The following is a 26571-nucleotide window of genomic DNA, read 5'->3' on the forward strand; positions in this document are numbered from 1 at the left end:
TGCTACTGCACTTACCTAAGCTGACCGGACAATAAATTCAAGTGTCAGATTTAAAAGTGATAATATCCATACTAAGACATAGCCCCCACCCAAAGTGGATGCCTTCTTCCTGTCATCCTTCCCCTTCGAACAAAACTCCTGATCTTACAACATACCATTTCACGCCTACGTTCGATTTCCAGCATCCTCTTATCATCTGTGAACTCAATTTATCTGCTCAGGAACTCGTTCATCTACAATGTTTTCTCTCGCGCTCTACCTTCCCCAATCAGCGTCTCCACCCTCACCTCCCTTCAATTCGAATACAGATTTCGAATTACAAACATACAGCGTGTCTACAGCACATAGTCCCCGCTCCTCACGCGACCACCCTCGGTCAGGTGTCGCTGGTGAGCGTTATGAAATTTTCGACGTGCCGTGTGCCGGTGCGCATGGGCTACGGTTTCCGGAACCAGCACATGTCGATGTGCGGTATGGCTTGACGACGCGAGACGATACGCAGAAGCGCTATTCTGGAGCACTTCGTGGCACTTCTATACAGCATCGTGTTCTGCGAGAACATGCACAATCTCGACAAGGCCTCGCTACTGAGGAAAGACACTTGCAGCCAAAAAAACATGGTGCTCCAAACAACTCACATCGCCACAAGCATACATCCTCGAAAGTCACGGTGATTGGTGAACCTTTCCATGTCGTCGAGGGAGTAAAGGCTGTTTCTGTGATCGAAGTCAAGGAGCTCTCCCACCAGATAGAAAAAGAACTGCTTACGGGTCCAGGACCCGATCACCTCCAAGGAACAGAACATCGCAAATCTCCGGTTCACTAACTGCCTGCACGAGGCGCTCTTGTCGGGGTGAGCACTTTGAGATAGTGGTATTCTGGCGTATGATACACATGGAATTCGAAGAGAGCTGTTCGTCTTGTTCAGGGGCGTCATCGTATAAATACTATCGCTACTAGGAGGGCGGTGTGACACTGCTGCCACGGCTTCCAGAGGAGCCATTTCATGCGACATGCGAATAGTTGTAACAATAGTCGCCTGGGTGGAATCTGCTTTACAGTACAACTCGACACACAATGACGTGGACACCTAAGGGGACAAACATCACATCTGTGACGCCTGGTGTGTCTTACGAACTACGAAATCGGCGCTCGGGAGAGCAGCAAGCCTTCATACAAGGCATGAAATCACACGAAATATGGATATGAGTGTCAGGTGTATTATAAAGGTTTCCATTCCAACATCACTTTACGGTGGCTGTGATGTGATGTAACGTGTACTGTATTGTGACGTTCAAATTTAAGGCTATGCACACACACGATCGCTTTGTTGTCTCTCATTCATCACTGAAACGCAGGTTTCTAATAGCCATGGACTGCTTGCCCACCTCCGTACCACAATGGATCTATTCAAGTGACACAAGTGCCATAGTGGCTTTCACCGTCAATGCAATGAAACGCTCAGGTCTGCCAACTCAGCAACACAACGCAACCCTTATTTTATCCATAAGCTAAAGAGGCAGACTTACAATCACCTCACAGCACCACAAATCGACCACACATCAATGCGTCATACTCATAACCACACACTCAGATACTCAAACACGCATTATGGACATCCCCATCCTCACAACGACTCACTTCCCACGTACTCTCTGCCCTAACACACAATGTCCGTTCCCCCTCCCCCACAGCCCCCATTTCCCAGGTCAAGTCCCCGAGATCTACACTCCGCCTGCTCAGCACGCACCCCCCTCCCACAAAGAACCACAGACCCACACCTCTCCTCAAATCACTCCTCAAACCAATCATCAAGCCCAGGACCAAGAACAAGACCAAGCACACAGCCACAGCGACACACCCCCTGACATATCTTCACCCCCACCATCCCCTTCAGCTACCCTTTTCTTAGTCTACCTATGCTGCTCCTGCGAAATGCCTAATGCAAATCACAACATTACACCAACACCAACAACACCACCACCATCGACGACACAAACACGACACAGACTCCGCATAAGGACTAGATGCACATATTGCGAACATCCATTCGCCAGGTGCAGGGCTTGTTGCGCGAGTCCGGTGCTGTGTACGAGGGATGAGTTCGAGGCCTTGCTGAGGGCGGATGAGCGACTAAGGGATGAGGTGCGGAGGAGGCTCTCGGGGTTGGGGAGGAGTAAGTGAATAGACGATGGGCATGTGGTGAGTTGCTCGAAGCTGGTGTTGGTTGTTATGCTCATCATGCATGTTGGGAGGACGGGAATCTAGCGAGGGGAATGTATGGGCATGCATGAACATAAGCATGACCATTGCAGAGGTTGCAGATAGTGAATAGCATGGGCACAAGCATTGAAGAGCCAGTGGACGAATGAAGTTTCAACTGTGTATACATGTAACAACACAACAACCCCTTCATAGCAACAACCACAACACTCACAACAAAGCCTGGCACGAAGTCCCACATACATCCCATGTACGCATGTTCCACGTACGTCCATGTAAGCATCATACACTGCATGCATGTACGTACATCCGCCAAACCCAACATGCATATACGACCCCCAGCCCAACCCGCCTGCAGTCCCACAAATACGCATAGCCTAAATTCCAGATCCCCATTCCCTTCCTTCCATCAAAGCTTCCATCAACGCTTCCATTTCATTCAGCCGTCCATCTAGCCGTCCATCCGTCCACCGATCCGCCCCCACACTTGACTCAACCAACGAACCCACCTGCACCAACCAACGAACTGGTTCTCTTCAAGCCATCTCCGGGCGCGCCAAGATGCGGATTTTACTCATGATCTACTAATTCTGTTTCTGAGGTTACATGCGTACTTGGCCGTGTTGGGTAAATGGAGGGGAGCAGGGGCGGGTCGCCTAAGCAAGTGGAGTGGTCTTGTCGAGAAAGGATATATATTATTTTTATTCTATCTTGTGTGGTTGTTTTTGTCCTTTTGGAGTTGGCCCAAGTAACTAGGGCTTTGTGATTTTCTTTTTTGTAAATACTCTTTATATATGTCATTGTTGTCTCAAGGTAGGGAAGGGTCAGTGTAAGGGACGACAGAGCCGTTGCATCGGAACCTCCGGGGGCGTGACTAAGGGGAAGGTGGGGCAGAGGCCGACATAACATGTGAGTAAGTGTAGGAACCACGGCGTCCAAGACGAAGACAATGCTTGGAACTGGGGGCCGATGACATGAGTAAGCCAAGATCATGATTTCATATCCAATTACCAGATACGGAACAGATACGTAAGCTCTACGCACGAAGAAAAAAAAGTAAAAAGGTCCTTTCGCTCGTTCAGCATTCAGACCTTCCAACTGCCAGTCCTGCTGCGGAAGAAGTTGTCCGGGTCGACGAGTTCTTGCACTTTCTTTGCGAACGCGCGCTTCTCCGGCTTGATGCGGCCCCAATAGTCCTGGCCCTGGTTACCGTCGTTGGCGAAAAGGGGGAGGTGAGGAATGCTGGGCAGCGAGCCGTTTTTGATGAACCCGTCGATGAGGGCCTTTTGGCCGGTGTACAGCGTCTTCATGGCGTCTTGCACGCGCTTGTCGTCCCAGTCGAAGGGGAGGTTGATGTACGACAAGTTCATCTCGAAGACGATGTAGTCATAATTCTCGTCCATGTCGAGGAGGTCGCCGCCCTTCTCCTTTGCAATGCGGAGCTGACGCTTTGGTACGGGCTGGTATGCGATCGAGGCGATGATTCCGGCCGTCGCGAAAAGAGTCTTGGCCGTCTTGCGCCAGAAGTTGATGTAGCTGTCGAGGACGTAAACATCGGTTTTGGCGGGCAGAGGCGTGGTCTCAGTGCCCATCTCGTAGCTGAAGCCACGGATAGCTGCAAAGTTGTTCGCCTCGAGGTATGATGCGTATGACTGCTTCTTTGCGGTGTTGGCAATCGGTCCAATGTCGAGAAATTGTTTGAAGGCATCACCAGGATCCTGGCCGTCGTAGAACACAAACATCAGCCAGGCCTCGACGAGATCGAGAGGCATGACCGTCGTGGATATGATGGCAGCTTTGGGGTGGTCATCGTAATTCTCGGTAAAGTCACGAATGGCAGCGAGGATCTGCGATTGCTTGTCGGGCGTGAAGATGAAGTAGCCGGCCCAGATCTATTATGGTCGATCAGTATAAGGAGTCAAGCCAATGCATGCGCCATACCTCGTTGTCAATAGGGTACGCCTGGAGCAGGAAGGACGTGACGATGCCAAAATTGTTTCCACCACCATGCATGGCGTCGAACAAGTCTTTATTATGGTCCTTGGAAGCTTTGGCGATGGTACCGTTGGCAAGCACCACCTCATATTCAAGAACATTGCTCATTGCCCAACCATTCTGAGCACTCAAGAAGCTCAGTCCACCTGCGAACGTTAGTAATGAACAGATGATAAGCAATATGTTCAAGACAGCCTACCATATAGCATGAGACCCCCGACACCAACGTCACCAATACGGCCACCGACAGGAGTATATCCACTACCATCCAGAGCTTTTGCAACGTCTACCCATCGATTGCCCGGACCGACACGAACCGTCTGGGAAGCGGCATCGAGATTCACCTCGTTGAGTTTCCGAGTCGAGATCAAGGGTGACCCATCGATGCTTGCGAAGTACTTGTTGGGGCTATGGCCGCCAGACTTGATCGCAAACTTCTCGGTGTTTCCATTTGCCCGCAGAGTCTTGACAATCGTCGACACCTCCTCAGCAGTTGTGGGCGAGAGAATACACGAGGGCTTGAGGGCACTGCAGGCCGTTGACCAGTATTCGAAGTTCTCAGTCAGGTAGTCGGTAGACAACGGATGGTCGAGTTCAATGGCGGTGGTGTCCTGTATCGTCCGGCACGTATCAGACACCACAACAGATGCGATGGAGGCAAGAGCCGTGAGACCGAAGATGAGCTTCTTGGTCATGTCTGTCGAAAGGATGGGCAGAATTCCACACCACGGTCATGGTCAAGTCTAGGGGCATGCAGGTCCGTTATATACAACCCGATCGGACGCGACTCCATAGTGTGAGTCCAGAGCCAATGTAGCAAAGAAGTGGAAGAGTTGAACTATTTTGGGCAAAGATCGTCTACAAGGAGTGCCTCCGAGTGCTGGAAGGTCAAAATTAGGGATACCCGTAACCCGTATAGAAATCCGTATCGGGCGGAGGCAAAATTGCGGGATCCACCCCCCTAATGATCCTCAGCTGACACTGATACCTGCCAAACTACTCACTGACCACCGCCGGGTTCTGTGGGAATGGCACGATGTTCAGCAATTCCCGAGTGAAACATGTCTTTGATTGGATCGTGACAGACTGCTTGGGCGTGGCCTGGGTGGAGATAGACTGGGGGCGTTCGCGTGGAAAAGTATGTGGCGTATGTTGTCTCTTTCATGTGCAACCACCGGGCGCGCGATATCCTGTCTCCTCGGCATCCATCATACTTGTCTTGAATGCAAAGTCAAAAGTGGCGGTGGTCCGGAGTCGTCGGTTTCACGTCCGTGATTGAGTTATGTTGATTGGGGGATGTGGATTGTACGGGAGGGCGAGTGCATCGGGAAGGGAAAAGTGCTTGTTAGCGTGTTGATGTGCCTCGCTTACAGGATTCACTACAGCAATTGCAGACACCGGCCCCACTATGGGAGTTCAGTCTTTGCCGGCGCGGTAATCAGGCATAATGCCCACTTAACAAGCTTCACGAATTGCTCCTTTAGCATTAGCCCTGTCCACGGCTTGTTCGTTCTCGTACTTAGGCTTATACTTGTGTCCACTTGCTACTAGCTTCTTTCCACGATCCGGCCCTTTGTAGCGCTACGTCTCGTTGACTCGCTGGATTCCCTCAAGCGTCGCAAGATTTTACCCCTAAAGTCGAAAGACATTAACAGCCTCGTAGCGAAGGCTTGGATTTGGGGAATGTTTACATGTAGTCTGATGAGACTTGTTCGTCTTCCTCACACCGCGCGTCTTCGTGGATGATAAGCCTTGTTTATATCCTTGCTGTGATCAAGCAAGCCTCTGACGGGCCTAATATCTATCCCAGCATGAGGTGCTATAAAATGCCAAGCACAACAAATCAGAGGATCTCCCAAGTAGGTCTAATTCCAGAAAATCAGGAAGTGGCCGTGGGTTGAAGACGATCGTTACCACGGTAAAAGACCAATACATTGTAGACGTGTTCGAGCACTGATATTACAAGATAGTCGTAAGCGACGTGACGGGCCATTGATAGTTGACTATTAGCCACTAATATGGGTATGTACATGCTGAGAGCCCCATGTCTCCAAAAGGCACCAACCAATGCCGCTACTCATTTGGCAATGGTTTGGGTTGTCTGTGGTGTGATTGCAGAAGCAATAAAGGAGGACACTATAAAGGTCCAAGGCGAAGAGAATAATATGTTTCGCTAATAGCATGGGATGTGGGTGGCTCAGGATCTCTCCGACGATGGTCGTTCGGAAGCGCGGTGTTGTCGCTGTCGTCTGAAGCAGGCACTACAGCAGGTTTAGTGTCAAGAACGCATCAGAGAGTTACTCTGTGGTGGTGGACCTACAATTCTCCTTTGGTACCTTCTTTTAACCGTTTCAAGATGGCTCGCAGTTCTGGGAGTTCATCCTGCAATCGACGCCGCGCTTCATTATCTGTGCGCTCATCCAACACAACATAGATCGCACTCTGCGTCTCCGATGCTTTACTAGTCGTATAGTTGCCCAGCGTCTGCGCCATGAGTTCTATATCCAAGGTCGCCTGCATAAGTGCCGCAAGGGAATACTTCGGCCGCTTCTTAAAAGATTCTATTAGAGACAATGATATTTGCTCAAGTAAGTACTTGAGAATCTGGCCTACGAGCGTCGAGGCTGTTGTCGACACATCCGTGTGAACGATGACTAATGCCAAAAGGACATCGTAAACATATGGCTTAGCATCTTTCAGATGCTGAGTCGTTGGTGGTGCCCAGTCAGGTGATCCGATGCCGTCCTCGATTATTCTTGACAAGTTCTCGGATATCGGCTTCGTATACGCACTGAAAAGACGGCTGTCTATTTGTTCAACAACGTCGCGAATCTGCTTTGACTCGTCCGAGAGCTTTACCGAAAAATTCGACTCGAATTGTGCGATCAGTTGCGGGACCACATCGTTCCGAAGCGATTGAAGATTGCTCAAAGTTAGAAGCATGCGGATGTTCTGCTACTAGTTAGCGATATTTGCTGAATGGCTCGGATATGACCAACCCGGTTTGTAGCATCGATGTTGCTGATACTAAGCCCTGCATCCGATGTACCACGAGAGGGTATGACAATCGAATCACCATCTCCATTCACTAATGCATCATTCTTTCTCAAGTTCTCTGCGTTTTCTACCATGCCGCTCAAAGCTTTGTAGAGACTTGCTGTGAACTGTTGTCGAATTTGCTGCAATAGCTTCGCTGGAGGAGGTACAACCACGTCCGGAGAGTCAGACTTGTTTGCGGCCTCGGTGATATAGGTGATTTTCTGTAGGTTTCCAAGTATCACACTCTCTAGCGCCATAAAGCGATTTGGCATGTTAGTGAGGTCTCGGCGATCGGGAGATCTTGTCCAATCCTCAAGCATTCGACAGTTCTCCGAATCGTTGTTCCATGCCGCGCAGATAGCGCGTACAGAGTGCTCTCGCACAGCCCCTATTAGAAGCTTCAATTCATCCGATGATCGGCCACGCATAAGGCTAAGGCCAGCGATCTCACTAGCAGCTGTGCCAACTAGAACTAGAATCTTACTCAAATAATACACACCACCCGGAGCGTTGGCATGAGGTGGCCAGAAGGCAAATTGCTCCCACGACTCACCGTTCCGAGGAGATGGAGGCGGTATATCACTTGGGTCGAATTTGAATCGGGTGCCGCTTCGCGGAGACAAAGCACTTGTAGGCGAGAGTGCACTTGGTGGAGCCGAGAAGGGTGTGTTTGGCGTCGTCGGAATAGGTGAAAACAGCATCGAGACATCGTCGATAGGAGGTTCCGAAAAAAAGGTTGTGACATGTTGCCGCAGAATGCCAATGATTTCCTGTGTTCCTTTCTGTAATTGACGTATGCCGTCAGATGATAAAAGATGGTATTTTTGGCTACTTCCGTTCGGACCAAGGGGGAGTTTACGTTGTGCCTTTCCATCGATGAATGACTGCACAATATCCCAGTACTCGATAATCTCGCCCAAGACGCCGCCGTGCGGCGAAAGCAAGTCATTCATAACGGAATAAACATAGTCCCAGAATTCGAGGACCTTGACAGAATCTATCTTGATCGTCGTACCAGGCTTATCCAGTGAACCAGCTGAACGTAAGTAGGACGCCATCTGTTGCAATGAAGGCTTCGCACTATTGCCCAGCTTACGCCGCAGAATCTCTATCTCCACCGTTGATCGCTCGGTGGTCCTCGTAATCTTGTTTTTGAGATAGTCAAAGCGACTCAGGAGCCAGACCCAAATTGGATTTTCTTCCACACCAAGCTCTAGTAGAACAGAAATAAGCTCCATATACTCGTCCGGGCGATCTTCTTCGGTGTCTCCTGGCTGTCTCGACGAATGTGTTCCAGATAGCCTCTTCCAAACATCGCGTTTGAATGAAGCCATCTGCTCGTCGATGTCTGACCACATGCGAGCAGCGACAACAATTTGATGTATCTCAGAATCACTCAAGCTCTTCTGTCCCCGACTTTCTGCCATTTTCCGCGCTTCCTCTGCGAATTTGCGCGCCTTCTTGTATTCTTCCACAAGCATCTCGTTGTCCTTTCGCCTGATGCAATCTCTTATGCTCGACCCGAGCTCGAACACATCGCGATGCTTTTCAATGGTTGAGAGAACGGCTCTGAGTGTTCCCTCCTTTTCCTGGCCTCCTAAGGCGGGACCCCACACTTCTTCCGCCTTCACTGCAACTTCTGCAAGAGGTGTCTTGATACCGGCTACCCCGTATTCGCTTTCCTTGGTCAATGCGTTTTTCTTCTTGTCGGTGGAACTTGTCTGGCTGAAGCCAGATGTGGAGACGTTGCTGACCTGTCGCAGATGGCCAGATTTGCTGGTATGCCTTGAATGGGGACGTCTTGGTGAGGGCGGGTCATTATCACGACCCTGAGTGCGCATTTCTTCGTATACATTGTCAATGGTTGCTTTGGCCTTCACGAACCGTTCAAAGTTTGATTCCACCAAAACCTTCAGTGAGGCGGACTTCTTCTCTATAGACCGCGACAGAAAGTCTAGTCCTTGTAGTAGGGATTCTGTGGACGCAGTATTGTGCACCTGGGACAGAAACAAGGTCGGTGAGAATGATGTCGAGGATAGTAGGAATCTGTTTCGGAGCTTAGGGTCGTCTTCCACTGCCAGCCCGCGTTGCTTGAGGATCTGGACGACGCTTGGAGCAGCTCCAAGTGGATCGGGCTCATCTCTCTGGACCAAGTTCTCTACACCATCTTTACTTCTTTCCGCACCAGGCACACTGACTCGATTGCTTCCACTCCTGTCCAGGACAGAATACCGCGATTTCGAACGTCTCGCCGGATGCTTCGCCGCTTGCGGCTTCACAGGTGCTTCGTCATCATCAGAGCTAAAGTCCTTGTCTTCCGGCCAGGTATCAGGATACAGTGTCTTGAGGTTGTAGTGGGCGAGGAGGGTGCGGTCGAGATCCGCCATGTTAGTCTCCGAGACACAGTGTTAACTTAGGAGCCCAATTCGAGGGAGCGAGATGCCATCGACAGGCTTTTGAGGTATCGAGATCTGAGCCGATTGGTGACTCAGCTGAGAGTCGACTATGGACCTCCAACAATTAGTATATCGCGGTGGAGCTGAAGCTTGAAGTAGTCAGGACGTCTTTGGGCCTCGTCTCCGACTGGTACTTAGCGTCTCGGAGCGATTGCGCTAATGGCAAGACAGCCGCCTTTCCTTGCCGCATCAGTCCCCAACTCAAAGCTTTGCAAGAACCCTTCCACCCTCCACCTCACACCTTTCTCTCACCACGACTAATTGCTGCGAAGGGCTGTAGCGGTATCTGAAGCTGTCATCATGATATCCACTCGTTCTTTCGTTGCGCCTATGCGCCAATGCCTTCGACAGGCTCGCGCAACTCCCATTCGGAGCCCAGCGTTGGTCCAGGTATGCGGCACTTTGTAGCACCCAGAGACAGAGCGCGACGAGATTTCTCTGTGGGACCTAGATACTGATATACACCTTGTAGACTCAATCCAGGTCATATGCTGTTCCTTCGGAGAGCAGAGTCGCTCAATTCAACGGAACAAAGGGCAACGATGTACGAGACACCAACAAGCTTCGAACAGTCAATCCGAACGCATATATCTGACCGTACGGCTTTTTAGGGTAAATACACCGTCAGTCTAATCGAGGGAGACGGCATTGGACCAGAGATTTCACAATCTGTAAAAGATATCTTCGACGCCGCAGGAGTAGGTGAATTGGTTTCGCAACGCTTGTCCTGCGACTTACAAGACGACAGGCACCGATCAAATGGGAATCTGTGGACGTCACGCCGCGACTGAAGGACGGTAAGACTGTGATTCCGGACGAGGCCATCGAGAGCATCACGAAGAACTTTGTCGCACTCAAGGGACCCCTCGCAACACCCATTGGCAAGGGCCACGTCTCGCTCAACCTTACCCTCCGCCGCACTTTCAACCTCTTCGCAAACGTTCGTCCTTGCAAGTCTATTGCCGGCTACAAGACCCCCTACGACGGCGTTGACACTGTCCTGATTCGTGAGAATACCGAGGGAGAGTACTCTGGTATTGAGCACGTCGTAGTCGACGGTGTTGTGCAAAGTATCAAGCTTATCACTCGAGAGGCCTCTGAGCGTGTCCTCCGGTTTGCCTTCCAGCATGCCGAGGAGATTGGCCGGACAAAGGTACGCGCCGTCCACAAGGCCACCATCATGAAGATGTCCGACGGTCTATTCCTCAACACCGCGCGCGAGATCTCCAAGGAGTTCCCCAACATTGAATTCGACGCGGAGCTTCTAGACAACACATGCTTGAAGATGGTCACCGACCCGACGCCTTACAACGACAAGGTCTTGGTCATGCCTAACCTGTACGGAGACATTCTGTCCGACATGTGCGCTGGTCTGATCGGTGGCCTCGGTCTTACTCCCTCCGGTAACATTGGCGACGAGTGCTCCATCTTCGAAGCCGTCCACGGCTCGGCTCCTGATATCGCTGGCAAGCAGCTTGCCAACCCTACCGCTCTGCTCCTGTCCAGTATCATGATGCTTCAGCACATGGGTCTCCACGAACACGCCAACAAGATCCGCGATGCGATCTTCAAGGTCCTTGCCGAGGGCAAGACCATCACGGGTGATCTCGGCGGCTCAGCAAAGACGTTCCAGTATGCGGATGCAGTCATCAAGGCTCTATAGGCTCTTTCTTCTCCTTCAAACTCGGATTCTCCTTGGCTTCTTAAACATAACGCGCGCATATGGCAGTAGACGAACGAACGAACGGAAGGAACGGAGGGGTATGATGGGAATGATGCATCTTGTTGATATGTACTGCGTGGCCTCTTAAATAAAGACTGTACTATACCTGGCACGGAGTGTTTCCCCCTCCAACCCAGGCCTAGACCTTTAGCGATGAATACATATACATATATATACATACACCTACTCGTACACGTTTCTGCTCCACACACCTACTCCCACAACTACACAAGCTCAAAAGACCGATCCAGCCAATTCCCCCCTGAATCCTCGCCGACACGACTATTCCTCTCCCGCCTAAACACCGGCTTCAGCCAAGTTCTCTGATCATCCTTACCCGGAAACGCCGCGGCAATCGCCCCGACAGTCTGCGGATCAAACACCGCATTCCGCGCAATCATCTGCTCAATCGCCCACCTGCAGCGCGGATCCCCGGCCTCGGCCGTCTTGCGGACCAAGAAGCGCCAGGTGCCCGGGCGAGGCTCCCAGTCGCGGCTGAGCATCTCGTCGAAGTAGCTGAAGGCGGCATCCCAGGTGTCGGGGCTGTGCAGGTGGACGAGCACGAGGCGGTCGTAGGTGAGCAGGTTGGGCTGGAGACCGTTGTCGATCATATACTGCGCGAGATAGGTGGCGATCTCGCGGCGGGTATTGCGGACGCAGCCGCGGAGGAGGATGTTGATGGTTGAGGTCTCGGGCTTGCCGCCGGTGCAGATGTCGGGGAGGAGGGACCAGAAGTGCATTGCGTCTTCGAAGCGGTTGAGTTGCACGGTTGCTTCGATGATGACGTCCATTGCGGGGACGGGGATGGGGGCGCCGCGGAGCTGGATGCGGCGGAGGCAGTCGATTGCTTGGTTGGGGCGGGCGGAGTTGGAGATGAGGTATCGGTAGAGGGTGCGGGTGCAGGAGGCGTCGATGTAGACGTGGGCGTCGGTCATGATGCTGAGGACGGACAGGGCGGTTTCGAGGTCGTGGGCGGCGAGGTAGGCATCGATGAGAAGCTCGTAGTGGGAGCGGTCGAGGACGACGTTGCGGGCGGAGAGGAGGCGGAAGACGTCCGTGGCGAGCTCGACGTCGCCGGCGCGCGAGGCGGTCATGAGGACGTTGAGGCAGATGCCGGTTGGGGGCACCATGTATGCGGGCTCGACGCGCTTGCGCCAGACGTATTTGACGGCGTCGTAGTGGCTTTGGGAGCTGGCGGAGTCGAGGAGGTGCTGCCACATGTTTGCGGAGATGGGGTAGGTGCTGCTGTTCTCGCGCAGTTGGAGGATGTGGAGGGCTTCTGTGATGTTGTTCGGGGTGCATTCGGCCATTATGTAGTAGAGCATGTCGTGCAGCCACGGCTCGACTGGGGTGCCGCCGTCGACCATGGCCTCCATTCTGTCCATGGCCAGTTCGAATTGCCTGTCCTTGATCAAGCTCGCTATGACACTGTGTTGCCCGAACTCGGACAGTACGTACCATTTCGAGTCCATGTGTTCGAGCATAAGTGTAAGGAGATTGTAGTCTGGATGCACCGACAGCACCTAGTTGTTAGGTTGTCAGCATCATATGTCTCCAAGGTAGGCAATCTTTCATAGACGTACTTCCAACACATAATGGCATATTTCTTCGTCGAGTTCAATGCCCTCGTCTTGCATCTCAGTGATGATCTCTGCCAGCATAGCCGCACCTCCTCTTGTTGCACTTGAGCATGCCCGTATCATAGCACTATACAGCTGTCGGTTGGGTTTTTCTCGACATGTGACCACAAGATGCTCGACGATGTACCAGACAAGTCCCGGATCCGAACGTGCGGCCTCCTTCGCCAGAAGTTCGTAGAGAGCTGGAACATCTGCCGAGTCGTCCTTTGGTATGATTTCCAGGAGCAATCTTTTCTGTACTAGTGGTGTATGTTTCGGGGGAAAATACCACTTGGGCGCAATACCATGGTAAGTACCAGTGGTCCGTGGACTTGAGTAATCGGACCCGATCCTGCGAAAAACCAGGTGCTGCGACTGAGAGGGTTTTTCATTATGGATGCGAGAATCGTCGTCGGACGCAGTTGAGAAAGTTACTCGGTAGAACGAAAGGATGCGTTTACGACTGGGTATCCGCGGGCGCGTTGCGGAGAATCGAGGGTAAGCTGGGCACAGACACTGCCATAATCCATCAGCTATGAATGCGCGCGCGGCCATGGTGAGGCACGACGCGACCAGGAACGAATATGCGTGTTCGAGATAGAAGATGGAAGTTGACAAAACTCCGTCCGGTGTTTTTCCGCGCCGTGGTGGAAGCTAGCGGAGCGGAGAGCGGAATATCGGACCATCCTTGGACGTTTATGATGGAATGAAACAAATCCCCTCCTGCTGCCACCACACCATCTGATTTGATGCATTGGTGTATCACTGCTGTATAGAGCAGGACTAAGTTGTTCACATTGTTCTCATTGACATGTCATCATCATATACGTATCATCAAACTACGGGGGTATACGGGGCTGGGCCAGTGATCATTCATCTACGGCGCATGGCTTTTGGAAAGCCAGGTTGATCCTATTTCTGTACCCGCGTTTGGCGACCGCTTTCCTTGGGCAAGGATATCATTTACCCTGTTCCATCCAAGGTGACTACACCATGGTGTAGTCCTCCATAGGTCTTGTCGCACGCGTTTTCTTAACCAGGACAAGGGCCATGTACAGCGACTGCACCTTCCGTCTTATTTTATTGATGGGACTGACATTTGACATTCAAATGCTCAAGCTCCTCGACCCCGGCCTCTTCCTCCACGGCCACCTCGGCCCATCCCTCGTCCACGATCTCCCCGGTCTCCGTGACCACCACGATGACCAGCTCCTCCGCGAGTTGAGCGTTGCGCTTGCTCGGCAGCTTGTATTTTCTTCAGATCGTCCATGATTGAGTCCTCCACTCGCAGGAACTTGATCTAGCCGCAGATCAGCGTACGAAATCCAGGAATGGTGGAACTAGATACCGTGTTTCCTCTAACATAAGCTTCTGGTAGCCTGAAAAACGTCTCTCCATCTTTGCTTGTCGACACGACTTCTTTCAGAGTCAAGTTCATCCATGTGTCGCATGCTTCCAGGTGGCCTGTGAGCGACTCGCCATCTTTGAGCTCGACTAGCACTGAGCGACCCTTTGCGGCGTTGAGGAGACCGAGCGGAAGCTGTGGTGGAGAGAGGTTAGCGTTGGCCAGTTGAGATGCAGGACAGCCATACCATGCTGAGGAAGCTAGAGTGTGCGATTCCAAAAGTGGGCGACGAGCGTTTGAGTGGTGAGCTGGTGAGCCGGTGCGCGTAATTGACGTTCAGGCAATGTACTGTATCTAACTGTGATTATTACAATAAGACCCCAGCTACAGTGTATTGCGGTGGCGGATGAACGTCGGCGGATCTCCAGCGCCGCAAGAATACTTACTTACTTAGTACTGTACTGTACCTGACTGTACCTTTGGGGGGAGGTATTTAGCGTGTCGGGGGCGGCTGTTTGGCGTGTTGGAGCCCCGAAGAGCCCTAAAAAGTCCGAAAACAGCTGCCCGGACTGCCCAGAGGCCCCCAAACTCCAGCTGGTTTTGGGGGCTGTTACTGTTACTACTACTACTGGTTACTGCTGCTGCTGCTGCGCCACGCCACGCGTTCTCAATTATTGCTGCCTGGATGCTATCTGGAGACACTTTGTCACTTACTCTCGTCTCTATCTCCACTCTACTTGTCACCTCAGGCGCTCTGGCTACTGGGGACATTCTGGGAGACACGATAGTACTCCGTTTCTTGGTTCTATTCGTTTTGTTCATTCGTTTGCGCGAGCTATGCGTTTCTCCGTAGCATGTCTCGTGGCTCTTCCAGCTGTCATCTATGCAACTGTCATCCCAACTTCTCCAGACTCGCAGAACCACCACGTACACTCGAACGGCCCTGCACGGCCAGAAATAATCAATCTTGGTATATACTTGCCTGATCTTTTGCACTTGAGAGTTTTGGCTATGCTCACACAAACTCAGAGCTTACACACAACCATCCAAAGGCGCTCTTTAAGGTCCCGTGCAATGGAGGCTGTCTTGGCATTGAGGATGAGGATGACGACGCTCTGGTGCGTAATATACACATATATATTCACCATGTCAGGCAGCAACATTTTTGACCTTCTAACATCTTTTAGCTTTTTGACTTTCAAGCATTCCCTTCCAAAGAGCCGTGTGGTGTGGCCAACGTCACTGTCAACGGCCATTCCCTTACCCAGGCCTGGAACGGGACTCACGCTCTTGGAGCCGGCTCTGTTCATTCGTTTCCACTGTCATCCTTGACACCACGCCACGAATTGGGTCTCTCCTGGCATTCATCTTGCGTAAATGAATCAATAGCAAACCCACATCGAGCAGCAACTGCGCAGGTCATTACAGTTCTTCTTCAGAGCATAGATGGGAAATCGATAGAACAATCTTCAGGCTTCACAATCTCGTTCAAGCCTCTCTTTCCCCTTGAGCTCTTACGTCTCTCCTCGACTCCTGACTTCGCAGCCACCGAACCACAATACGCACAGTATTGGAGAGATCCACCGGCCCATCTCCGTCTGACCTCACGGCCTTCTCCTGATCTACCAAGCTCTGAGAATGAGGAGAACCCTTCGTCAGCAACTAACACTGACCCTGTCCAAGAGCTGAGGCGTCTTGAAGCCGAAGCACTCCGTATCAACGAGCTAATCGAGCAGCAAAAGTCATTGATCCAGGCACTCAGACAGGACGAATCCAATACGTCTGTTGATGCTCCAACATGTCTTGGCATCAAATGCACACTGAACAACATTGTCAGCAAGGCCAAAGACGCGCTAGAGGACATCTACATGTCTATCCGCATCGCGCCCTTCCAGGGAATCAGGCCACATCAAGTAGCGTTTGAGGACCATAAGCCATCTAGCGAACTCTTACCGTCCCCCACAACTGACAATACTCATCATCCTTCATCTACGAGATCACTCACCTCAGCTGACTTGCTGACCTCTACATCCTCAACTCATTCCGCCGATGACGGGCAGGAGTGGGTTCCTCTTCTAGGCGATACCCCATCAGACGCGTCAGGTAGTTCCAACATCGACCCTTTGTCCATAACCCTCAAGATCGTCGGGGCCGTCACAGGCCTGACATGTATCTACATATGCTTCCGTCGAAGCCGCTGTTGCAACCCACGCGCTCAAGCCGAACGTCGCGCAGAACAGGAGGAACGCGCCACCCAACGCGCCTACCGCAGAGCCGCCCGCAAGCACCGTTTCCAACAATGGTGGGCAGCCTGGACCGGCCGCCAGCGAGATCACCAGCGCATCACCGACTACGAAGAAAAGCGATCTCTGATCCGACAACAGGAGGTCATCCTTGAGTCCGCCATGCAGGACGAGATTAGAATGCTACGCGCCGCGCACGATGCAGTAAACTCCATCTTTCATACCACCACCCGCGCCTCCCGCCATTCCCCTCACGCAACCTCATCCGCCGTCCCCATCTTCCCCCACTCGACACGCCATAACATCACTCCTTTCGAACGTCCATATTACCACGATTCAGAAGAGCCCTGGCACCGCGCCCCAAGGAGCCGCACCGACAGTCTCCCAGACTACAGAAGCGACGCCGGCAGCTCACAGGTCATCACCGAGCCCCCCGCCTACTCCGACGACGAAGGCGATCTCATCACGAACGGCTTCAGCGGTTACAGACCGCGGAGCGGCACTCTTGGCAGCGACGATAGCACCAGCTTGCCGTCGTCTCCTACTGCGCGCGAGCATCACCACCGACGCTGGACGCCCGGGAGTAGCGTTGTGTCGACGAGTCCGCGGCCGAGTCAGGAGACGATGCGGTATCTTTGAGCTTGGTTGAGGTTTGCGTTTTGAGAATCATATAAGCGTCTGGTGTTTTGGGGAACTGGAAGTCGCGTCGTTTCGCTTTGGTTAGCTATTTACAGGGGAGGGGGGTAAGACATATTATCACTTGTGCGGATCTATAAACCTGGCGTTTTCTTCTCTTTTGGGTGGGACGGGGAGTTGCAAGGCAGGGGCGATCTGAGCGGATAACATGTATGTAATATGTCAGAAGACGAGAGTGCATGGGAAAAAACGCTCCGTAGTTTTGGTGTTTTTTTGGTTTTGGTTTGGCGTTTGTCTACGATGCCAGCTTTCTTTGGCTGGGTTGGCTGCTTTCTCGGTCTTGTTGGTGGGTGTATGCATGTATGCATGTATGTATGTATATGTGTATGTATATGTATACATTCACGCGGACGCAGAGGTAATATATATCATATTATCACATAGCATGGCATAGCATGTCTTGTCAGCAGGCGCATTGACATATATGCTACACATATTCGACACGTCTTTCTCTATAAGAAAAAACAAAAGAACAAGATATTAGCTGCAACAACGTGTTTCACACAATCTTGTTGCCACGGTCCTGGTACATGCATACATACATACACACTGAGCGAGGAATCCCATGTCTGTATATAGATACATATTCCTACGGAATCATAAAAAGATACAACGTTTTGTCTAGCGCCCGCTAGCGCCCTCACCAAAACCACGACGAAAAAACCACCTTTTGCGACATATTAAATTAACTAGGGCCTAATTCAAAAATCTGGTCCCTAGTTTTATAGCCCTGCCTGCGACGAGTATTTTCATATACTTTTTACCCTCTGCAGGGCTATACTCACGGACGAGATAGGTTTACAAGCCTCTGGTGTCGCGTTTGGTGGCAGGTTCAAGAGTTGAAAATTCGTATGTCTTGGCGTGGAGTATTAATCTTCCGGCGTGCCTAAGGCCCTTTTTTTTTTCTCTCTTCTATCCTCTTCCCCTATTCTCTTCCTCTATATATCTACTATGCCGCCGCAAACAAAGAGAAAGAATACAAATATTCAAAAGTTACAGCAACATGTATTACTATCTCTACCAGCCTCCTTACAAAGTACCAGCTCTACGACAGACCAGGATACTCTACACCAATTTCCACTTATATCCTCCCAAGTCCCTTTATTACGGCAGCATTCACGCCAACTTCTTCCCTCCAGTCCTCTACAACATCGAACTATTATCCCCTTTACACCCCGTCCTCCGCGACAGTCGTATCTTAAGAGCCAGAGCCGCCAACGTCGTCGCCGACTCCATAATGCCTTCCAATCATCACCCTACCACATCGCAAGCAATCCAAATACCCCCCAAACAACCCCATACCACGCTAATAGCCTTCCATATACACCACGGCGCACTCTCTTTGGCGTACACCCAGCCAGACCTCAATCTATTCAAAAGCCAATTCAATTCAATCTGCGACAGTCCCGGACAATAGGTAGTTCTATAGGTAGATTAGCAAGTATTACGATAGATGAATACCCACCAGACGACGTGTTTAGAACTCCTTCTATACCACAGTCAGGACTAACGCTCGCCCTACGACAGCCACCTTTAGTCGTAGAGGAAGACTCCTCCCTAGACCCCCTACAGCAGACACCACGAAGTCGTTCGCGCAGAGAGAGTCGAATCGTCGCAATGCAGGAATCGCCGTCTCGACGACGGATACCGCCTATCCCTTACCAGCAGTCGCGTTATGACCAGGACTCTTCCTTAGATGCTCTCCAGCAAACACCACAAAGTCGTTCCCAGGTAGAGTATATCGTAAGGCCAGCGTCGCCGTCTCAGCAACGTGTACTCCGTACCCTACGCCAACGGTTACGTCGTAATCAGGAGTCTTCCTTAGACTCCCTCCAGCAGATACCGCAACCTCAATCCCAGGTATACCAAATGCCTATGCGTCAGCGTCGCGAAGTGGTGAATAATCGAGTACTATACTATACGACAGGTACCTACTACCATAAACCTAGGCCAGCTACCCTATGCGCCCGTATCACCCACCCTATCACAAGTGACTTTCGGCATATTCTCTGCCGTCCAAGTACGTCGTGTAGGTTCTGTGATGCCTCCTTCTGGCGTGAAGAGGTTCCAGCGACGAGGGTAAATGGGGAGATTCGGATGCCTTGCTGCGGCAATGGTAAAGTACAGATCCCAGTACTACCTGAATATCCCCCCGTCTTACGCGAGCTTCTCTTACAGACACGACAGACTCGGAATAGTACTACTGTTTGGGACTACACGACAGAGAAGTTCCGACAGAGTATACGACACTATAACCAGTCAGTGTCATTTGTTTCTGCGAAGATCAACATTGAGAATGGCGCACTACAGGATGCTCTCCCAAGGAATAGCCATCAAGGCGTGTATACTCTGGTCGCAAAGGGTGAGCTTCTCCATTTTATAAGCAACCTACGACCAGACCACGACGACCCGAAGTATGCACAGCTATACATCTACGATAACCAGACTGAGCAGGGTAGGCTACGTCGTGCTGCGTTTCAGAATCTCCACGACGATATTTTACGACGCATTGAGGAGGTTCTCTACCGTATAAATCCGTTTATCCAGACATTTCGTATGAATGCGCAAACACTACGCGACCAGCCTGCCCTTGGTCTTAGTATTGGTATTATTGAAGACCACGACCACGACCCAAGGAGATGGAATACACCAAACTGCGACGAGATTGCAGGACTCCTCCCAGTTGGGCCGCAGGGTGAGCCAGTTGCGGAGCAGCGTGATGTTGTGCTCCGATACATAGATGGTACTCTACGCCAGATGAGTGACCTCCATGCGACATATCTCCCAATGCGCTTTCCACTACTCTTTCCGCATGGGTCGCTAGGGTGGAACTGGAACTACCCTGCGCACCAGAATCCCTATTATCCTCGAGGCGCAGGCCGCCGTGAGCAGGCTATAGCTATTCCAGAGAGAGGTCGTGGTCGAGGTCGTGGTCAAGGTCGTGGTCGTGGTCGTGGTGATCGTGGTCGTGGTCGTGGTAGTCGTGCTATCGAAGATGAGCAGGCTCCAGTCCAAAATATCGCTACTAGGCGTGGATCTCGGCTTGGCCGTCGTGGGCATGAGCAGGAGCGTGTTAGCCAGCAGATGTGGTGGAACTGCTTCCTACAGCGCCGACCTAATTCTCTTAACCCAGTACTCCATGCTGGACGCCTATTCCATGAGGTCGTAATAGACGCATGGGCGTCAATCCAGGGAAATCGCCTTGCCTGGTGGCAGTAAAACCAGAGTAAGGTCCGTCGTGCACACTTTACTGGGCTCCTAGAGGCGCTTGGAAACTCTGATGTAACTGGTCGTGAGCTGGGAAGTACTATCGTGCTTGGGAAGACTTTCCATGGCGGGCCTCGGTTTATGCGAGAGCTATATTTTAATGCAATGGCTATGGCGGCGTATAGTGGGCCGCCAGAGTTCTTTATTACCATGACATGTAACCCAGCCTGGCGTGAGGTAATAGATGAGCTGGCGCCAGGAGAATCAGCAACAGACCGAATTGACCTCTGCTGTCGCGTTTTCCATATAAAGCTGGCGCAGCTCCTACACGACCTAACGAAGAGCCATGTCCTTGGGAAGTGTGTCGCGTACTGCTACTCTGTTGAGTTTCAGAAGCGTGGACTACCACATGCCCATATTCTTATTATTACGACACCAGATGATCGCGCCACTTCTATCGAAAAGATTGACGCCGCTGTATGTGCGGAGCTCCCAGACCCAAGCTCTGATCCAGTACTATTTGGAATCGTCTGTCGTACTATGCTACATGGGCCTTGCGGCGACGTAAATCCGTTAAGCCCATGTATGACGACAAGTAAGAGACATCCTGGTCGCCGTAAGTGTCGCCATCGGTTCCCCTTTCCATATACGAATGAGACGTCGCTACCAGTCGGGAAAGAGCCATCCTACCGGCGTCGTGCTGGCGCATATACCTACCAGAAGAATGATAATCAGTACATCTACTCAAGTCGGGATGTCGTGCCATATAATCCTTACCTTTCAAAACGGTATAATGCGCATATCAATATCAAGTCGTGCCATGGTATGGACGTGTTTAAGTACGTATTCAAGTACGTATATAAGGGCCCAGATATGGCAAATGTCCTTATACAGCGCGACAACCTGAATCCTTCTAGGTCGCACCTAGACCTAGGGCAGCAGGTACATATAGGTGGTGTACGGCATCGCGGCCGTGGTAATAGTCGTGCTCGAGCTGGTCGTCAGCAGCAACAGAGTTATCGTAGTACTGGCGCAGAGTATCCTCCCCAGGATCAGATTCTTGATGAGACAAAGGTCTTTGTTAACGCACGCTATCTCTCTGGCTGCGAGGCTATCTGCGGCATTATGAGTCTACCATCCCACGGCCAGTTCCCCCCTGTACAGGTACTTGCCGTGCATGAGGAGGATCAGCAAATGGTTGTCTTCCAACACAGCGACAATGACTTACCAGGGAATATATCTATCCCGGCGCGGGCTGGGAATACAATGCTAACTGAGTTCTTTGTCGTAAACCAGCAGCGTGCTATCGCAGGGCTACCACGACTCTATTACATAGAGATTCCCCAGTATTACACCTGGATCCAGGATAAGGCATGGCGCGAGCGACGCGGCAAGTTCTCGATTGGTCGTCTACTCTGGGTGCCGTGGACAGCTGGGGAGGTATTCTATCTACGAACTCTGCTTCTCCATGTCCCTGGGCAGGTATCATTCGACGACATAAGGACATATAATAGTATAGTATATCCTACATACCGCGACGCATGTGCTGCACGAGGACTGCTTCATGATAATGGTGAATACCGGCTGGCGCTTGCAGAGATTATAGGTACTTGGCCTGCAGCAGGCCTACGACAGACATTTGCTATCATGGTACAAGCCAACGACCAAGGTAGTAATCGAGATCTCTGGGACCAGTTTAAGGATGCCCTTAGCGACGACTGTATCCACCAGCTCCGTGAGTACTTCCAGGTCCCTGAGCCAACAGTCGCACAGCGATATGAGCTAGCACTCTGCTATATTCGCGACTATCTCCAGCATATGGGAACGGATATGAACCGTGTCGCACTCCCTACGCCAGCCTTTGATTGGCTCTGCACGACTGCACCAGATGGAAATCGTATCCTTTATGAGCAGATAAACTGGCGTCGTGATGACCTGGCGCAGTTTATTACACAGTATCTCCCTGGTCTGAACCAGGAGCAGCGACATGCATACGACACCCTATTAGGCGCTGTAGAGGCTGGTCGTGGGGGGGTCTTCTTCCTTGATGGGCCTGGTGGAACAGGGAAGACACTGGTACAGAATCTGGTACTAGATACACTACGACTTTCTGGGAAAGTCGCACTAGCAACTGCCTCCTCTGGTATTGCTGCGATTCTTTTACATGGTGGCACGACAGCGCATTCCCGTTTTAAGATTCCCCTCCAGGTGGAGCGCGACACCAGCTGTAATATTAGCGCCAGTACCCATCTTGGCCGTACACTCTGCGCCGCAGATATGTGTTTCTGGGATGAGTGTGTGATGTCGCATCGATATTCTATTGAGGCAGTAGATCGAACAATGCGCGACATCCGTAATCAGGATACAGAGGCGTTTGGTGGTATGGTAATGTGCTTCTGCGGCGACTTTCGACAGACTCTCCCAATTGTCCCACGTGGTACTCGGTCGCAGATTGTCCAATCATGCCTAAAGAACTCATATCTCTGGCCCCAGGTCCATATACTGCGCCTTACTACAAATATGCGTCTTTGGGCGCCTGGGATGACAGAGCGTCGTCGTGATGAGGTAGGGCGATTTGCGGCAAAGGTTCTTGACGTTGGGAATCGCTCTGGCCGTAATGGGTATACCGCTTGGGGTACCCAGCACTTTATACCTGGTCGCAGCCTAGATGTATTAGCAAGCCGAATCTTTCCTACTATACGACAGCCTGGGGGTCTTACCTTAGAGGCCCTCCAATCATCTGCTATTCTTGCCGCACATAACCAGAAAGTAGATGTGCTAAATGAATATCTACTGTCGCAGATACCAGGAGAAGTTACAACCCGATACTCGGTTGACGAACCAAAGGATAATAATAGTGCTAGCTTTACGACACTCGAGCAGATGAACGCATTTAAGGCACCAGGAATCCCACCACATGAGCTGCGACTCAAGATTGGATGTGTCGTGATATTACTACGAAATATCAATCCAAGTGATTGTCTCTGTAATGGTACACGACTTCGAGTACTGGTATTAATACTAGAACTATCACGGCGCAGATCCTCGGTACACGACGACATGGAGAGATAGTCCAACTCCCACGGATACCATTCGTCGCAGAGAAGCTAAAGGATGGGATGGACTTCAAGCGACGCCAATTTCCAGTCAAGCTAGCATTTGCTATGACAATTAATAAGTCGCAGGGCCAGAGTCTTCAGAATGTAGGCCTTCTCTTAGACCCAGAGGTATTTGCCCATGGCCAGCTATATGTCGCTGTTAGCCGCGTTACCAACCCTGAGGGTATCCATATTATCCCACCTGATAATAATAAGTATATGCCAGATGGTATGCTAAGGAACGTCGTATACCCTGAAGTCCTTTCTACCTAGCTACGACGCTGGTCTTGCTCAAACTGCTCTACGATAGTCTTAAGCATTTCCTCCTCTTCTGGTGCTATATTATCCCAGTCGTCCTGTCGCTCTTCACGTAGGCATTGTAGAAACCATCGCCTATATCCGCGACACGAATCATCTTGATCCCCACTCATATTTGAATTCTGTCGCGCTTCCAGTATTTTAATTAGACGTTTTCCTGGGTGCCGCACCTTCCATTTATGTGATATTCTCTTACACCTGTCGCAAAATGTGCTTGCCAGTATATTCATGTGTTTACCACGGTAGTCGAGTCGCGTATCGATTGGTAGGGTTATAATAAGCTCAGGTACTCTACGACGGTCGTAGATGCGGCGATATGCGTAGAGCTACTGAAATCGAGATCGCTGTTGTTTGCGCCAGCGGTAGGGCCAAATAATTGCCATACCTATGTTATAGGATGTCGTAGATTAAGGAAGTTTCTTTTAATTTTAGGTGTTACACGTCGCCGTATAGTGGTAAGATTAATACCCTAAACTATTCTCCTTTAGGTTAGCGCTATATCTCCTAGACTTCACGACTATATAGCTAAAAATTTTAAAATCACGACACTTATCATATACATCTAGACAGAATAGATATTAGAGAAAGAGCTTAGTATTCATCTATGTAGAAGTACAGTCGCAATATAGAGTAGTACCGCCACCACCCCAACCAACCAGCCATGTGGCGACAGTACTATCTACTCAGAGAAACCCTCAAAGTCAGTATCAGCCTCAGCGTCGTTAGCACGTTCCTCCATCTCCTTTGCAAGGTCGCGAAGTTCACGGGCGCGGCGGCGCATGGCCTCAGCATCCTCAGAGTCAACAGCCCAGGCGACAGTCTGAAGATCAGACTTCTTTGCAAGACGGCGCGGCGCAACTGGCCCAGAGGTCATCTTTGCGGCAGACGACTGGCGTGAGTGGGAGGGTCCACCGGCGTGCATAGAAGCAGCAGAAGACTGACGAGAGTGCGAGGCTTTACCGGCGCGGGCAGAGGTCTCAGCTGGCTTTTCTAATTATTGGTTAGAGATCTTTGTCGTAGTATAACCAAAAGAGATATAACTTACTTTCATCAGCTACGAAGGAACAGCGCGACCACTTGCCACCCATACCACAATTAGTACACCCACCACGACCAAATGATGCCTGGAGGCCGGAGGGGGGAATGCGGCAGGACTTGAAGTGGCGTTTGTTCTTACGACAGGTCACACATGCCTTTACGGCAACCTTGGAGCGGACATGGATGAGAGCCGGGTGCCTGAAGTGAGGGCGGCTGAGATCGACCTTATGACGCCTGGTAGATGCGACATCAAGCTGCGCCATCATTGGGATGAACTTCTTGATCTTAGCGTCATTCCCGGCGCGGAAACGCTCCAGATTTTCAACAGTGAGGCGCGCCTTAAAGTTCTTGCGGCCATCAGCTACATAGAGTTAGATAGTCTTCTTACTACGACGGTAGGTTGACTTACGAAGGATCTCTTCATCGTACTCACTATCAATACCTTCATGGGAGCTCTCTGTCTCAGGTGAGACACAGTAGTCGTCGTCGTGGGATTTTGGTGGCTGCTTTGGAGGGCCACGACCACCACTACCGCCACTTCCACTACGACCAGGAGTGCCAGTCGCGTGGCTACCAGGTGCATAGTCAACTGTTGCCATTGTCGTAGTAGGGATTGCTTGGTATAAGGGCCTATAACTTGATATTAGCCGTGTAAGAGTAGAGGAGAAGTTGCTTTAAGGTTGAGAAAATCAGAGGTGAAGATTTTTCACTGCGCCGAGCTATAGCTTCGCTGCGCCGAGCTATAGCTTTACTACGCCAAGCTATAGTAAGAGAGTAGAGTAGGGTATAGAAGGTATAGGAATGAAGTCGTGATAGAAGGGGTAACTTACTTCGTTATTTTAATGATAAGGGCCTTCCTGGCGTAAAGTGGTGATAGTAGTAGCTAAAGGTGAGGTCGTAGAGAGATACCTTTATACTATGTAATATGAGCCCCGGATCAATACCGGCGCCACCTTTAGTCGTAGTGAATAGGATACATTTCTATTATCACTCTATTGTTCTACTAGCAATGACATCATATAGTGTTCTACCGACGGCAGAGAATTTTCTTATTGGCTACTATTCCCTCCCTGCGACGGATAAAGACCATCTATTGGCTATCTACTTATATGTAAGGGATGAGGTTTTAGATATGTCGCCAAGAACTCACGATACTCCAGTTTAGTTATGGCCTAAGGCCGTATATATATCACGTGATATAGTCTCTTTCTAAGACTCCACTCCACGACACCACACTCTATAAGACTCCACTCCACGACACTAATACCTTTAGAACCCTAGGAAAGTAGCCTTGAATTTAAGGCTGCTTGCAGCCTGCCGGCCGCAGGCCACCCTAGTTCCAAAGGAATCATAAAAAGATGCAATGTTTTATCTAGCGCCCGCTAGCGCCCTCACCAAAATCACGTCTAAAAACTCACCTTTTGCCACATATTAAATTAACCAGGCCCTAATTCAAAAATCTGGTCCCCAGTTTTGTAGCCCTGCCTACGACGAGTATTTTCATATACTTTTTATCCTCTGCAGGGCTATACTCACGGACGAGATAGGTTTATAAGCCTCTGGTATCGCGT

At 50.9% G+C, this 26571-nt stretch overlaps 10 protein-coding genes across 10 annotated transcripts; 5 read left to right on the top strand and 5 right to left on the bottom strand.

The window, feature by feature from the left end:
- Window positions 1–238: 238 nt before the first annotated feature.
- Window positions 239–826, top strand: EJ05DRAFT_497093 (uncharacterized protein; the record flags this gene model as incomplete). Its single annotated transcript, XM_033746500.1, has 1 exon — window positions 239–826. The coding sequence occupies one exon, from the start codon at window positions 239–241 to the stop codon at window positions 824–826; it is 588 nt and encodes a 195-aa protein (XP_033604683.1).
- Window positions 827–1435: 609 nt separating this feature from the next.
- On the top strand, window positions 1436–2276 carry EJ05DRAFT_201834 (uncharacterized protein). The gene has a single exon (XM_033739752.1). It carries the CDS (start codon window positions 1612–1614, stop codon window positions 2182–2184), a length of 573 nt encoding a protein of 190 aa, XP_033604684.1. The 5' UTR covers window positions 1436–1611; the 3' UTR covers window positions 2185–2276.
- A 717-nt stretch (window positions 2277–2993) lies between these two features.
- Window positions 2994–5083, bottom strand: EJ05DRAFT_202021 (FAD binding domain-containing protein). The gene is made up of 3 exons (XM_033739753.1): window positions 4418–5083; window positions 4165–4364; window positions 2994–4115 (listed from the first exon to the last, which is right to left on the bottom strand). The coding sequence occupies exons 1-3, from the start codon at window positions 4911–4913 to the stop codon at window positions 3309–3311; spliced, it is 1503 nt and encodes a 500-aa protein (XP_033604685.1). The 5' UTR covers window positions 4914–5083; the 3' UTR covers window positions 2994–3308.
- Window positions 5084–6415: 1332 nt separating this feature from the next.
- EJ05DRAFT_497095 (uncharacterized protein) lies at window positions 6416–9644 on the bottom strand (the record flags this gene model as incomplete). The annotated part of the gene is made up of 3 exons (XM_033746501.1): window positions 6416–6479; window positions 6539–7170; window positions 7218–9644. The coding sequence occupies 3 exons, from the start codon at window positions 9642–9644 to the stop codon at window positions 6416–6418; spliced, it is 3123 nt and encodes a 1040-aa protein (XP_033604686.1).
- Window positions 9645–9928: 284 nt separating this feature from the next.
- EJ05DRAFT_473153 (isocitrate dehydrogenase, NAD-dependent) lies at window positions 9929–11667 on the top strand. Its single transcript, XM_033743336.1, has 4 exons — window positions 9929–10103; window positions 10186–10257; window positions 10325–10411; window positions 10462–11667. The coding sequence occupies exons 1-4, from the start codon at window positions 10014–10016 to the stop codon at window positions 11374–11376; spliced, it is 1164 nt and encodes a 387-aa protein (XP_033604687.1). The 5' UTR covers window positions 9929–10013; the 3' UTR covers window positions 11377–11667.
- Window positions 11661–13610, bottom strand: EJ05DRAFT_497097 (uncharacterized protein; the record flags this gene model as incomplete). Its single annotated transcript, XM_033746502.1, has 2 exons — window positions 11661–12959; window positions 13020–13610. The coding sequence occupies 2 exons, from the start codon at window positions 13608–13610 to the stop codon at window positions 11661–11663; spliced, it is 1890 nt and encodes a 629-aa protein (XP_033604688.1).
- A 167-nt stretch (window positions 13611–13777) lies between these two features.
- Window positions 13778–14934, bottom strand: EJ05DRAFT_448600 (Sm-like ribonucleoprotein). Its single transcript, XM_033742310.1, has 3 exons — window positions 14648–14934; window positions 14404–14595; window positions 13778–14355 (listed from the first exon to the last, which is right to left on the bottom strand). Exons 1-3 carry the CDS (start codon window positions 14648–14650, stop codon window positions 14170–14172), a joined length of 381 nt encoding a protein of 126 aa, XP_033604689.1. The 5' UTR covers window positions 14651–14934; the 3' UTR covers window positions 13778–14169.
- Window positions 14935–15237: 303 nt separating this feature from the next.
- EJ05DRAFT_497099 (uncharacterized protein) lies at window positions 15238–17282 on the top strand (the record flags this gene model as incomplete). Its single annotated transcript, XM_033746503.1, has 3 exons — window positions 15238–15370; window positions 15430–15518; window positions 15588–17282. The coding sequence occupies 3 exons, from the start codon at window positions 15238–15240 to the stop codon at window positions 17280–17282; spliced, it is 1917 nt and encodes a 638-aa protein (XP_033604690.1).
- A 1674-nt stretch (window positions 17283–18956) lies between these two features.
- EJ05DRAFT_522506 (uncharacterized protein) lies at window positions 18957–21032 on the top strand (the record flags this gene model as incomplete). Its single annotated transcript, XM_033748785.1, has 3 exons — window positions 18957–19199; window positions 19267–19359; window positions 19404–21032. The coding sequence occupies 3 exons, from the start codon at window positions 18957–18959 to the stop codon at window positions 20556–20558; spliced, it is 1491 nt and encodes a 496-aa protein (XP_033604691.1). The 3' UTR covers window positions 20559–21032.
- A 4130-nt stretch (window positions 21033–25162) lies between these two features.
- On the bottom strand, window positions 25163–26430 carry EJ05DRAFT_535488 (uncharacterized protein; the record flags this gene model as incomplete). The annotated part of the gene is made up of 4 exons (XM_033749254.1): window positions 25163–25361; window positions 25410–25630; window positions 25831–25883; window positions 26419–26430. Coding segments are annotated over 4 exons (483 nt in total), but the record flags the coding sequence as incomplete, so codon positions are not given.
- Between the last annotated feature and the right edge of the window lie 141 nt (window positions 26431–26571).

The sequence above is a fragment of the Pseudovirgaria hyperparasitica genome (genome assembly GCF_010093815.1).
Source record: "Pseudovirgaria hyperparasitica strain CBS 121739 unplaced genomic scaffold EJ05scaffold_2, whole genome shotgun sequence".
Lineage (NCBI taxonomy): Eukaryota > Fungi > Ascomycota > Dothideomycetes > Acrospermales > Acrospermaceae > Pseudovirgaria > Pseudovirgaria hyperparasitica.

Excerpts from the sequence above, each read along its gene's own strand:
- EJ05DRAFT_201834 (XM_033739752.1), top strand. The coding sequence starts at position 1,612 with ATGGACATCCCCATCCTCACAACGACTCACTTCCCACGTACTCTCTGC.
- EJ05DRAFT_202021 (XM_033739753.1), bottom strand. The coding sequence starts at position 4,913 with ATGACCAAGAAGCTCATCTTCGGTCTCACGGCTCTTGCCTCCATCGCA. Across the intron at positions 4,365-4,417 it reads CGGGGGTCTCATGCTATATG|GTGGACTGAGCTTCTTGAGT; the intron begins GTAGGCTGTCTT and ends TAACGTTCGCAG. Across the intron at positions 4,116-4,164 it reads CGTACCCTATTGACAACGAG|ATCTGGGCCGGCTACTTCAT; the intron begins GTATGGCGCATG and ends CGACCATAATAG.
- EJ05DRAFT_473153 (XM_033743336.1), top strand. The coding sequence starts at position 10,014 with ATGATATCCACTCGTTCTTTCGTTGCGCCTATGCGCCAATGCCTTCGA. Across the intron at positions 10,258-10,324 it reads ACGGAACAAAGGGCAACGAT|GGTAAATACACCGTCAGTCT; the intron begins GTACGAGACACC and ends ACGGCTTTTTAG. Across the intron at positions 10,412-10,461 it reads ATATCTTCGACGCCGCAGGA|GCACCGATCAAATGGGAATC; the intron begins GTAGGTGAATTG and ends ACAAGACGACAG.
- EJ05DRAFT_448600 (XM_033742310.1), bottom strand. Across the intron at positions 14,356-14,403 it reads CTTATGTTAGAGGAAACACG|ATCAAGTTCCTGCGAGTGGA; the intron begins GTATCTAGTTCC and ends ATCTGCGGCTAG.